The 13,656-nt window shown below is 42.9% G+C and overlaps 1 protein-coding gene across 5 annotated transcripts in view; it reads left to right on the top strand.

Annotated features, from left to right (window-relative positions):
- LOC135220913 (syntaxin-binding protein 5-like) overlaps positions 1-13,656 on the top strand; it is a 1,025,750-nt gene that overhangs the window by 713,251 nt on the left and 298,843 nt on the right. Inside the window, exon 14 of one of the 5 annotated variants that reach the window (XM_064258545.1) lies at positions 9,827-9,845. The exons of the other annotated variants lie outside the window; for them this stretch is intronic. Within the exon in view, the coding sequence (XP_064114615.1) occupies positions 9,827-9,845 (19 nt within the window). The remainder of the gene's footprint in view (positions 1-9,826; positions 9,846-13,656) is intronic. 5 annotated transcript variants of the gene reach the window in all.

The following is a 13,656-nucleotide window of genomic DNA, read 5'->3' as shown; positions in this document are numbered from 1 at the left end:
GCCTTCTTCTAACCACCCTAGATACGACAAAGAGGGTTAGTGAAATTTTAAGCCATCGTCACAAGTTTTGGCTTTAGAGAAGACAAGGCGGTGTGCTCTCTAAGCCTTCCGTTGTGGCCTAAGAATGGAAACCCGTTTTGTCCTTGGGCCAGGAGCTTGAAGCAAGGATGGCACAAGTTAGTGGGCAGGAGCCAGAGAGAGTCCTGTGCCCTGTCGGGTCTCTCAGTTTTTATCTACATAAAACTCAAGAAAGTCGAAGTCATTCGGGCAATCTGCAGTGTTCCGAAAAAGACCAGACTTGCCCATATCGAAGAACACCCTGGCTTTAGTGTTAAGGAGTTCTTTCAAAAATGCTCCTTCATTGTGTTTGCACAAAGATTTGAAATCTTTTTATCTAAATGCTCACGAGGTGAGGGCGCGGCCTCGGAAGCATTTCAACAGAGCATGGAACTCGGTAACATCCTGAGTACCATGTTTTAGCGAAGCAACTCTGTGTTCACTTCACACTCCCTGCGAGATGAAAGATGGCATGGCATGAGATCTGCTGCTCGCTAGGGCCATACTGTCTGCAGACACAATCTTGGGGGCAAGAAGTACCTCATCCTATCCTGTAGAAAATGGTTAGGAAGAGCTCTTAATTTAGTTGATGAGTCGCCGACAACGGCGACTTCTTAACTCTTAAGCCTTAGTTAAAACACCTTAACTTTGGCTAATAGGTTGGTCAGGTGGTGATATATATATATATATATATATATTATATATTATTATATATATATATATATATATATTATATATATATATATATATATTTAATTTTACTTCTTAGCCCTCATGGTATGGTCAATATGGTCTAGTCACGTCGTGGTCTCGCCCCTGTTGACAGATCATCTGGGAGTGCACCAGCTATATAGGTCTCTACCTCGCTGGCAACTCTAGTTAGCACAAGCAGACTTACGTGGCAGTAACCACGAAGCCAGCTATGCTAACAGGTGGAACCAAGATGTAAATCATCTGCATGCATTTGTTTCCTAAAATCCTTCTATTCTGTCCCCTCCCACCTCCAAAGGTGGGATTCAGCTATATATATCTGACAGGTAAGTTTCATGAACAAAATGATATTGTTATGATACAATAAAGTTTGTTCATACTTACCTGGCAGATATATATAATCAAGTACCCACCCACCTCCCCTCAGGGGACAGTGGAAATAAAAATTATGAATAGAAAATGGGAATGGTTCCTGATACCCGCCTCCCAGCGGCGGGAATGGGTACTAACCACCTGGCCGACCAATGCGTGTGTCGGAAGTTTTTAAAATTCTGTCGGACTTCAGAAATACAGCTATATATATCTGCCAGGTAAGTATGAACAAACTTTATTGTATCATAACAATATCATTTTTGTCTCTTTTACTATCAGTATTTACAATTGGTAATCTGGCATGTTTGTACCGAATTTTATTTACACATCTTTCTCTTGTAGAGTGGAGGTTTAAAAGGATTTTGACGTAAGGAAAAATCTATTTCTGGGCGATTGGCTCGTGTCGCCAGCGAAATATCTTTAATCTATTATTTCTAGGGTATGTACTAACACACCTACCAGAGAAATAAATAAAATAAAGCAAAAAGGTCAGTATGGACTGACTCGCTCACCCTCTAGGAGGGTGTCCGGTATGAAACACTAGGCGAGTGAGACCACTACCACGAGCCAAATGCCAATAGAAATCTCCCACTACAAAACCCTCCAAGAGGGGAGTCCGTCCCACAGAGGGAGCAGCTCGTACTACTACTACACCATCCCACGCTTGCGACTGCTGCGCCTCTAGTGGCCATCCTGAAAGTTAGTCAGACAATCTTGAGCGAAGGGATGGGTAGGGGGGGGTATTTCGCTGGCGACACGAGCCAATCGCCCAGAATAGATTTTTCCTTACGTCAAAATCCTTTTTCTGGGCTCAGCTCGTGTCGCTTGCGCGAATCGTACCAGAGAAACAGCACAAGATTGTAAACAAGTAAAATAAAATATAATAAAACAAAATAGGTCTCAAATGAAAGATACAAAATAAAAGAATGAATATAATTGCTAAAAAGATACAAGTACACAGTAAAGCAAAATCAGAATTATGCTTAAATTACCCTTAAATCTAATTATGTTAATAATATAAGGTAATTTACATATATACTATAGGTACAATGATTACCTATCACAATAAATCTGTGTAACAACATGTATCAAAAATAGAATAGCAATTAGTATAAATTTACATAAATATTTGATCAATGATAAAATAAAATATCTTAGGAATGTATATGACTTAATATACAAAACCCGTAACCATTGCATTATGATGTATCCCCTAGCATAAAAATAAGGGGATAACATCTATGAGATCAGTAATGGTAATCATATGTGAGTGTCCCTAATCCGAGCAGAAGGGGGCACTTATACAATCATAAAGCAGCTAAGACACAAGGTAAATGTTAATGAACAAGGCAGGAATAGACGAACTGTTGGGTGAGGCAGGTAGAAAGGAGGACTGCAACTTCTACTATAATCTAGCTAGAGGTCAGGGGAAACTATGTTTACCCGCTGTTACTGCTGGGAATTTCAGAGCTTCCAAGGACTTAAGGTAGTGACGTTTGAACACTGTCGGCGATTTCCATCCGGTATAACCTTCTTTAAATCAGCAAATTCATATGTTGGAAGTAATTAATTGAGGTGGCTACTGCCCTGACATCATGTGCTTTTGGAAAGAGTCAGGATTGGCTTGTTTGATAAAGTACAGGATTTGTTGCCTGATGCCTTTAGTGGATAAAGTACCACCGTTTTTCCCTCCTAAAGAGGGGCCCCGATGAGGAGAGGAGGTCCTGGATAGAAAGGCTCGTAAGGTTGAAACCGGACAAAGGGAAACATCTTGTGGAAGGGGTAGTACCTTCCAAGGTTCCCACCTCATCAAAGGATCTTCATTCTTTGCTATAAAAAGCTACGTTCCGGAGAAAGTAGCACTTTCCCCCGTGGGAAGGAATTGAATATGATCCGGATCTCTGGATAAAGCCGACAGTTCTGAAATTCTTGCTCCTGAAGCCAGGCTTAATAAAAACAGAGTTTTTCTTAGGAGCATCATAAACGAGCATGTGTCATTATCGTTTCGGAAGCCAGTTTTAGAACATCGTTTAAGAACCATGAAACTGACGTAGGCCTGACAGAGGGCCTAAGTCTAGCACATGCTTTAGGAATAGACGAGAAATAGGTATCTGTCAAGTCTATGTTAAATCCAAATTGAAATATCTTTTTCAATGCTGACTTGTTTGTCGTAATCGTGCTAGCTGCTAAACCCTTTTCAAATAAAGATCTGAAAAAGGATATAGCAGAATTAACTGTCATGATTCTGATATCAGACTCTCTCAGGAAGATTGCTAACTTTTTGACGGCCGCATCATACTGCCTCAAAGTTGAATCCCTTTTATATCGGATTCCAGGAAAAGAATATTCTGAGGGTCAATATTCGCATCTCTTTTTGCCGCAAACTTCATGAAATCCATAAAGTTAGGGTTTTGAGAATCCCTGAGGAAGCGAACACAGTCTTCGTTTGTACTGACTGGGAGAGCTTGGGACTGGGGATCCGAAGGGGACGAAGACCCAGTTCCAGGATCAGGGCGGGTACCAATTGCTCTTCGGCCAGTCTGGGGCTACTAGAGCCACTTGACCCTGAATGTCCTGAGTTTGTCTAAGACCTTCATAAGGAGATTCACTGGAGGGAAGACGTAAATCTTCTCCCAGTTGTTCCAGTCCAGAGCCAGGGCGTCCGTGGCGTAGCCAGAGGGTCCAGGTTGGGGGCTACATAACACGGTAGTTTGTGGTTTGCTTGTGATGCGAAGAGATCCACCTGTAGCCCTGGGACTCTTTGAAGGATCCATTGGAACGAACTCTCGTCTAGAGACCATTCCGACTCTAGGGTACTGATCGGGATAGGGCGTTCTGCTATGACGTTTCTTATCCAGCTCAGTGGGTGGAGGAAAGATGCCAACTGAATTTGTCTGCCAGGGTGAAGATGGCTATCATGACGTGATTTAGATGACGTGACTTGGAGCCTCCTCTGTTTATGCAATGTACTACCACTGCGCTGTCCAAGACTAGCTTTATGTGGGTTAGTACCTTGGTGGGCGTAATCTTTTCAGAGTCCAAGAAGACTGCCATTGCCTCCAGTACGTTTATATGGAACTGACGGAACTGGGGTGACCAAATTCCTTGCACCTTTTTGACCTGGTTACCCTAACCCTCCCCAGCCGCTTAAGGACGCGTCTGTGTGGATGGTAATCCCTGGTGGAGGGAACTGAAGAGGGACTGACACTGACAGATTCTTGACTTTTGCCCACGGCCGAAGCCGGTTCTTTAGAATCAGAGGTACTAGAGGATAGCGTTGTCCCTGGACCTGACATTTGCTCGAGAGCGCCAGATCCTGGTTAGATCTTTCAGTTTGGCTTTCATTAAGATGTTCGTTACTGAAGCAAACTGGAGAGAGCCGAGGATTCTTTCCTGAGCTCTCCTCGATGCTAGTTTGTGACTTAGAAATTGCTTGACTGACTTCGCTATTTCTTTCCTTTTGGTGGATGGAATCGACAGAGTGTGTGAGGATAGATTCCATTGAATGCCTAGCCACTGAAAGTTTGACTCTTGGGGTGGGGAGTCTGGACTTGGATCTGTTTATCTTGAATCCTAGTATTCTAGGAATTGGATCACTTTCAGTGTGGCCTTGTTGCATTCCTCGACTGATGGGGCCCAGATCAACCAATCGTCGAGATACGCTACTACCATAATCCCTTGAGCCCTGAGCTGTTGCACTACTACTTCCGCTAGCTTCGTGAACACCCTGGGTGCCACGTTGAGCCCGAACGGGACTACCTTGAAGGAGAACGTCTGGTCTCCTATCTTGAAACCAGATACGGACGGAAGTGTCTTGCAATAGGGATATGATAGTAGGCGTCTGTAAGATCGATAGATGTGGTGACGGCCCACGGGGAAGTAAGGTCCGCACCTGTGAGATCGTGAGCATCTTGAACTTGTCGCAGCGGATGGCTAAGTTTAAGCGGGACAAGTCTAAGATTACCCTTCTTTTGTTTGAGCCTTTCTTTGGCACGCTGAACAAGCGACCTTGAAATTTTAACCTCTTGACTTTGACTAGAGCTCCTTTCTGAAGGAGGTCCTCTGCGTACTCTGTCAATTCCTTGGAAGGAAGTTGACGGAAAGGTCTGGATGGAGGTGGGTTCGTCAACCAGCTCCAACCCAGCCCTTTTTGACACCTATGCTCTGAGCCCACTGGCTGAAGTTCCACCGGTGGCGAAAGTGAAACAGCCTCCCTCCTACCTGAAGTTCCTCATTGGTTCTGGTAACCCCCTCGACCTCCTCTGAAGTGCTTTCCCCTATTGAAGGGACCTCCCGATCCTCTCCCACGAAAGGACCGCTTACCTCTGCCTCCCTTGTTCGAGCGGTCATACTTCTGAGAAGCTTGACTCTCGAAGGCTGGATTGTAGGCTGGAGAGATGGCGTATGAGGTGGAGGGTTGAGGCTGAGGGGATATCACATAAATAGGCTGTGATTGCCTTTAGACGTGGAGGGCTGAGCTGTCTGCACTAACGGCACTGTAGGAACTTGTTGAGGGAAGCGCGGCTGCTTCTTTTGGTAAGGTTGGAAACGTCTAGGCTTCCTTTGTCCCTTACCTTTTTGGTGTCAAGTCCTTGCCTTCTCCTAGCCATAAGACCCCAACGGTCCTTAAGGCTTTGGTTCAACCTCGTAGCCTCTGCTTGTACTTCCTTTACCATAGCCTCTGGGAAGAGATCTGCGCCCCAGATATTAGAAGAAAGTAACCTATTCGGTTCATGCCGAATGGTTGCCTCAAGCAATACAATCAGCTTCCTGCAATTTGTTCTAGCAGTGGCAAACTCAAACATGTCTGACTGCAACCGTTTGAGTCAGGGCTTTGGTCATAAGCTTAAAAATTGGTTCTGAACCATAAGCCATGGTTGCTACCTCGGACATAGCCATCAGGTTGATTGACCTGGCTAGTCTTGTTTTCGAGTCAAACTCCGCTTGAATAAGACTATCCGGGAGCCTGGGCAGCTTTTCACCAAACTGCTCCATAGCACAGTCAGGTTTGAGTTTGCCAACTGTGAAAGTGTTAGGCAAGTCCTCCCATAATTCTCCAATTGACGGGAGCAACGGAGAAGTGGGGTCTGCTTCTTTCAGCTGAGGCATGGGTTCCCCTTTCTGAGCTGCTGAGATGGTCGACCTCGCTATCTTGGTAAGGAAAGGAGCGGGGTACCTTCATCCATCGTGAAAATGGTAAAGGGACTTTTGAATGGTTGGATCTTGGTATTTGAACAGTCCATGTCATCTAGACATCTAAGCCATTCACGTTGGGCCTGGTGGCCCGAGAATAGAGGACTGTCTCCTTTTGGTACCCTGTCATCTCTAACCATAGCCGAAGGCGTGAGCCTAGCGTAGCCTATGAAGGGAGGCTGTAGGCCTTCCGGGTAGAACTCGAAGTCCTCTATTCTTCGAGTTCCAAACTCCGGTATGGAGATGAGACCATCTTGGAAGGGAGCATATGACGCTACTCTCCAAGGATTGTTCATGGAGAAAGCGGGCAGCGAGTCATAACGTGGGGGAAGGCTGAGATCCACTAGTGTTAGAGGTTGAGGGAGAGGCAAGGGGGGCTTCTCTTAGGCCGGCTATAATGGTATCCTGAGAAGTTATCCTATCCGACAGGCGAGATATCATATGTTCCATACTCGTCTTAAGGGAGCCTACCAAGTCGCCCACCTGTTGCAACAGGCCAGCATTGGTGTCCAGAGCCGGAGCTGCTGAGGAGGTGGAGGGGAGACTCTGAATAGGCACCAAAGGTAGTGGAACTGGTGATACTGCCGGGGTACGGGATTTCTCCTTAGGTTTACTCTTTGAGGACTTTGAGCCGGAGCTAGACCCTTTAGACCTGTCTGAGCCGGGATTACGAGCCGGAGACTTACGCGAAGAAGAAGACGGACGTCTTCTTCGAGGACGATGACGTCTTAGTCAAGGTCATATGTTTAGACTTGATCTTAGGCCTAACCGAAGCCTCTGGAGGAGTATATAACTCATCACCGGTAAAAGCCTGGGAAGATGGTGAAGTTGCAGGGGTAGAAGAAAAACAGTCATTCCCAAGGGGACCCTTGGGTACCTGCATTACTTACCTCGACCACAGGTCGTCTATACCTACCATAGGTTCAACATTTATATCCAGGGTTGCGACATCCGTGGAGATATCCTGGTCTGTTTCAGTCAAGGAGGCCGCCAGCTGTTGTTGGATAAAGCAATAGAGGGGTCCGCCTCTACCGGATCGACGTATCCAGTCGCCTTGCCTCCGGGGAAGATTAACAAAGCTAAACGCTTCTATCCAGAATGTTAGGGCTGACCCTTGGCGGCGTTCTTGCCAAAACCTCCGACCCAGGCCCGCAGGGTAGCCAATGCCGTATCTCTTACTGCCGGAGCCTGTAAGAGAGGATATATTTTAGATTTAAGAACCACTTAAAACTAAAACTTAGGATATAACTTAAACTAGATGCCTTAAGTTAAAGTAATGATGAAAACTTAAGAAGTAAAAGAGGCGGAGCGGCATGCGAGATGGAATACTTACGCCTTCCAAAAGCTGGCTCACCAGATCGTAAACATATGGTACACGTCTCATGGTACCAGACCTGGATGTCCCCAGTGCGGAGTCGCGCATGGAGCATGGGAACCGGCAAACTTCGTGTCCACAGGGGTCCTGAAGTGTAGCGGAACATCCCGGATGCTCACAGTTGGTGGCCTGTAAGTGGGAAGACACATGAGTATCTTAAAGGGGGGAACACTTACAGACTAAGGACAAAAGAACTCCGTTACATGGCGGAGCTCGGAAAAAATTTGGGCATAACCCCTCCCTGCATGGCCTGAATAGGCTATAATCCCCGGAGAGATCCGGTAAATACTAAGGGAGGGGTGGGGATGGTTTAAGAAACTTAAGATAAACTTAAAGATAACTTAAACCTACATGCAAGTAACCGGACTAGGTCCAGTGAAGCGGAGTGTAGTAACTCAGCAATAACGGTACGGTTAGTAAAGACCTATTGTATGCTCCGGTCCAACTATGGTGGACTATACCCTTCCGCTGGATACCAGGACTCCGGTAGGGAGGAGCTCTAGTAAGGGGGGAAGGGTGAGAGATGACATAGCAGACTCGCGCTAACCCTGTGCCGGAGCGACAAGGAAGTAACGGAGGAGGGGGGGAAAGGCCAGAGCCCCCCACACGGACCCACCACCCGGGGGGGCCGAGCCGAGAAGCGGTAGAGGTCGCGGAACCAGTCAGGGACTGTCTGGACCTCAACCCAGGCCCCTCCGGTGGAGGGGAAGGGAAGGGGGAGCAGGCTCGGGCATGCCTGGCGGCCAAGGACAGACCGACCCACCCCCGCCCGACTCTATGGGAGAGCGGGAGAGGGGGAAGGGGACTGGCAGGCGCCTGGCTGACCCGTGATCACGTAGTGACCACGAGGCGGTAAACTAAGATACGGTAACCAAGCCTAGGCCAACCAACTGATCAGAGAGAAGCTATCGGGAAGCAACTAGAACTGAAAAGCGGTAGCATATAGGCCCATAGGGCGAAAACCAACTGATCAGCGGTAGTAACAAGGCTCTATGAAGCCAGGACCTAGGCTAAGCCAGACGCCAACTAACCTAACAATAACCAAACATAAAAATATAATATATAATGAAAATGAAAGACAGAAGGTTAAAATAGCAGGAGAAAAAAAAATCCCAGGGAGTGCTGCGACTAGCCCGAAGGCAAGTCTACACTCAAAGCTAGTCGGGGCCGATACAAGGAACCTGAACTAGGGTCTGGATAGAAAAGCCTACATAAGGTGAAACACATACACGTATAACACTTGAGTAGACGTAAAAAAAGGCGGATAATCAAAATAGAGCGTAAAATAATAAGGGATGTTCTAGGTATGGGAGACCAAGAACGAACCCAACATGCGGCAGGACCATGCTGCCATGCTTCCAGCCCCCGAGAACGTATCTATACCTAAAAACGGCAAATACCGTCTCGGGGACGGAAAAGACTCGCTAACCGTAAAATACTGAGTACTTAACTTAGCTGCTGCAATAGCTGCACGCTCCATTATCGAAAAATCCGAAGAAATGGCACAAAATACACAGAGAGAAAAATAGCACGTGTGCTCGTGAGTGCTAACTGAAAAGGATGGCCACTAGAGGCGCAGCAGTCGCAAGCGTGGGATGGTGTAGTAGTAGTACGAGCTGCTCCCTCTGTGGGACGGCTCCCCTCTTGGAGGGTTTTGTAGTGGGAGATTTCTATTGGCATTTGGCTCGTGGTAGTGGTCTCACTCGCCTAGTGTTCATACCGACACCCTCCTAGAGGGTGAGCGAGTCAGTCATACTGACCTTTTTCTTTATTTTATTTATTCTCTGGTATGTGTTAGTACATTTACCCTAGAAATAATAGATTAAAGGATATTTCGCGCAAGCGACACGATTAGAGCTGGAGCCCAGAAATTGTTTTTTCATCTCAATTTTGTTGGCTTTGCTGACAAACTACTTACCCATCATCTACTAATAGGAATGTGCTAGTATTTTGAGTGTTCACTTATCACTACGTAATTATTGATTGTCTGTGATTATATGAATGACCATTTACCAGAGCAATTATACTTCCTTAACCCTCCCTCATACTTAATATGCTGTCTTTAATGGCTTCATATATTTTCTTATTCTTGTTGAAGGAGGTCATATTTTTTTTCAGGACTCCCAAAGCCCTGAAGGTGAGTTGGCATTAACTGTTTTGCTGTTAACTTATTTTGAAAAGAAGTGTACTACAGATTGCCCAGAAGGTGAGGTTAACCAGTTATGCCTGTATTGCTTGCTTTCTTGTTTTGAACCTTGTCTCAACATTTATGATGGAATTATTAAATGTTATACATGCTTAAAGAAGTTAAAGCGTCCAGGCATTTTATTCATAAAAAACATGTTTTTATACTTAAGATTTAATTATTATAGTATATATTTGAAGGATTTAGTAGGCATTGATAACAGTTGAGTTTTATTCCTGCTGTTATTACATTACACTGTCAGAATACTCCTTGTTGTGTTTTGGTGAAAGAAAAACTTTTGAAAGAATGTAGTGGTTCATTGTTATTTTGTGAGGATTATATATGAATTTTAATTTTATTAATTCTAAAAGTGCCATAGAAACACTTAAACCACAATTCACTTTTGTATGTAAATGAAGCAAGGTGTAAATGTTGATCTACGGTGGATCCCTGCTTAAATGGGGATTAAAAGAAATAAAGATGCAGATAAAGCACCAAGTCTGCAACAAATATAAAGAAATTAAAAATTAAAATTCTTTTGAACAATAGTGATATAAATAGACAAAATTTATGGACGGGGGAACAGCACTTTCAAGTGGATTAAACCCTCAGTAGGGATAGAGCAGTTATCGGTTCTAGAAGTGGTGCCCACTCATCTGAGAATAGGACCACCTATTTAAACTCATGGTTCCTTAATGATTACCCATCATGACCCTGTTCTAGTCTGAAGATATTACAATACCACTTTAAGAATTATGTATATTTTGTTTTGAATGCTGTTGTGGATCAGCACAAATGACAAGCAGTGTTGGACACAAATCCTTAAAAGAAATGTCAAGATCCTCAACATTTGTAGTCAGTTGCTTTATTAAACTGCGGTATTATAGTTTATTAAATTTATTTAGTTAATAGCTTTACTCCTTGTATGCAAAATAAACCATTTGGGCCATCCCCCATAAGAGTATAGTATATATTTAGCTTAACAGACTAGTACAGCTAGCTTGTATAACTTTCTGATGAATACTTCCAACCATTTTGTGTGCGTGTTACACTGCAGAAATACATATTACCAAAGGTTCTTTGCAACCTTTTCCCAACACTTAGACTTGAGGTGAAATATAACTCCATTTTTTTATGTGCATTCCAGTTTATTCAGTTTTATCACAGCCAGTTGCTGTCGACAGTCAGTAGCTTAAAGTACCAAGGAGGCCAAAAGCAGATTGTTTTTGTGGATGAGCTGTGAAAATAATGAGGTCAAGACTTGCTCAACATCTCCTACCCATGTTTTCAAAATTCTTGTGGAACATGAGGTACTGTGTAGTCTTTAAAGGTCATAGTTGCTAGGACAAATAAAAAAAAAAAGTGAAACTTGCAGTAGCTGCATATAACATTTGGCAACCCAGATAGAAATAATTTCATCCAAATGCCCACCCCTCTGATAGGGTACTGTGAAGTACATTTGCCAGTGCACAAAATTTTTATTGAATGTAATGAAGACATTAAAATAGATCAACTCCATCATTGGACTATGGCAGTTTTCTTAGTGCCAAAGAGTGTTAAATATATCATTGTTTCGATTTAGGCACACTCATTTGACTGGGTCATGTGGATTACAGTATTCATCAAATATCTAAATCTCTTGTATCCAAAGAATGCAGGCCAGTACGGACAGTTGAACAGTTATCTTCTGTGAGTGTCCCAACTTCAGCCAATGGTGAATGCTAAACTTTGAAATAAATCAGTACATAGGGAAAATTTCATCAGAATTTTCATTTTTAGTTATTAGATTTCAAAGAACTGCAACTTACTTTTAGTAAGGTAGCTAATAGTGAATTTATGGGCCATAGAAGTAATGGAACCTCTTTCCTGCCTAATTCCTCCAAATCTATGGCATATACTATTAATGCTCTCCATCCATTGGGGGTTAAAGGGATTGAGGACGCTGATAAAGCTACTAAAGCTGAGCTGTATTTACTATTGCTAAATCTGTTCCTTGCAATGAGATGTAGCAATTTCCAAAACCCATCACATCAGGTAAATAGTAATGGAATAACAAATCTGAAAATTTCTGGTGATAGAAGTTCACTCTTGACGTGGTTCGGAAGTCACGTAAAGCCGTTGGTCCCGTTGCTTAATAACCACTGGTTCCATGCAACGTAAAAACACAGTACATACAAATGAACGAACAAACAAACTAATCTGAAAATGTCCAGGTGAGACATGTTAAAACAGCTATTGAATTGTAATAATTTTCATTCCAAAGTCAACAATAAATTAAAAAGATTATCCTTAGATTAATGTTAATCAAACTAATTTGGCCAGTGGAAATTTGATTGGTAATCTCCATGACCTAATCCTTCATGCAGAACAACACTTGCAGTCAAACATTTTTTATGACTGTCCGGTTGCCAGGGGCCCCCGCCCCCTCTGGATACCAAGCAATCATATCCTGTCATTAAACCTTGAGGTAATTGCAGTATATTAAATAACAACTAATATGGAATAATTACTGATATATGGGGTGTAACACGAGTTTATGTAAATATTTTGGGAAATGAAAGAAATAGTAATGCTGAGCAGAAAATGTTCTATAAAGATAGCATTTTAAGATTTTATTTGTTGGTTAGACGAATTCTTAAAATAACCATATATGTATCATTAGCACTGCTCTTGGGCCAGTAAGATGGATACGTGATGTTGGAGTAGTCAGGGATATGTGTAGGGGAAAGAGGATGGAGCGATTAGGCTGATATGAATTAAGCACCCCCAATCAAATGTATTCTTTAATTGCTGAACGATAAAAAATTTATGCATTTTTGAAACCTTCTCCCTCTCCATCAGAGAGAGAAGCCTATTTGAATCTTGCCCCCTTCAGAAGTAGGCTTATTTATAAGATGCACATGAAGGATTTAAAATTATTAGTGCTAAAAGTCACTCCCTCCATCAAAAGTATTCATGATTCACCAGTCATAGGCATAGGCCTAGTCATAACTCCTGATTCAACAATTCTGTGATGAGGTGGCAGGATGGAAATAACTCCCAACAGTTCAGTGATCGCGAGTAAATGTTGCCCAACAACATTCACAGTTAATTACCATATATATTCAAGGCCATTCAGTACCACTGTTAGCTAATCATGAAAATTACCTAGTTTACTTGCAAGAAAAAGAATCAATTAAGAGGTGAGGAAGTATTTGCATAAACTCATGTTAGCCCTGTATTAAAAAGTTACAATCAGTACTGACTAATGGCACCTCTCGTTTTACCTATGGCTAAACTAAACCGGCAAACTCATTTATCCTCAGAACTTGGTCAGAATAAATATGAACCAGGCAAGATCATTTATCCTCAGAACTTGGTCAGAACAAAATTACAGCACATTAGCCTACACAAATTTTGATGTACCTTTGGCCAGAACATGATTTACTTATCTTTAAACCACTACTTTAAATTTTAACCCATTTCAAGGAAAATTTATTATTTTATACAAATCTATTTTGGTTTATTTTTATAACAAGAAATACCCAGTCATAGGAATTTATGACTGGGTATCTTCAATATGAAAGGCTGGTACTGAATATAATCAAACCTATGTCTATGCTTATTTCCTCCTCATTTGAAATAGTATATGAAGAAGGAAAAAAAACAGGGTTGAGAAGAGATGAGGACAAAAGTTGCTACATGATAAATGGGATTGTATGAAGACATGTTTTATGCTATTCAAAGTGTTTTGGTTCTTCACTACATAACCCATTCAACGTAC

The sequence above is a fragment of the Macrobrachium nipponense genome, chromosome 2 (genome assembly GCF_015104395.2).
Source record: "Macrobrachium nipponense isolate FS-2020 chromosome 2, ASM1510439v2, whole genome shotgun sequence".
NCBI classification, from domain to species: Eukaryota; Metazoa; Arthropoda; class Malacostraca; order Decapoda; family Palaemonidae; genus Macrobrachium; species Macrobrachium nipponense.
The sequence above is the reverse complement of the archived record's forward strand: the minus strand, read 5'-3'. Positions and strand labels throughout refer to the sequence as shown.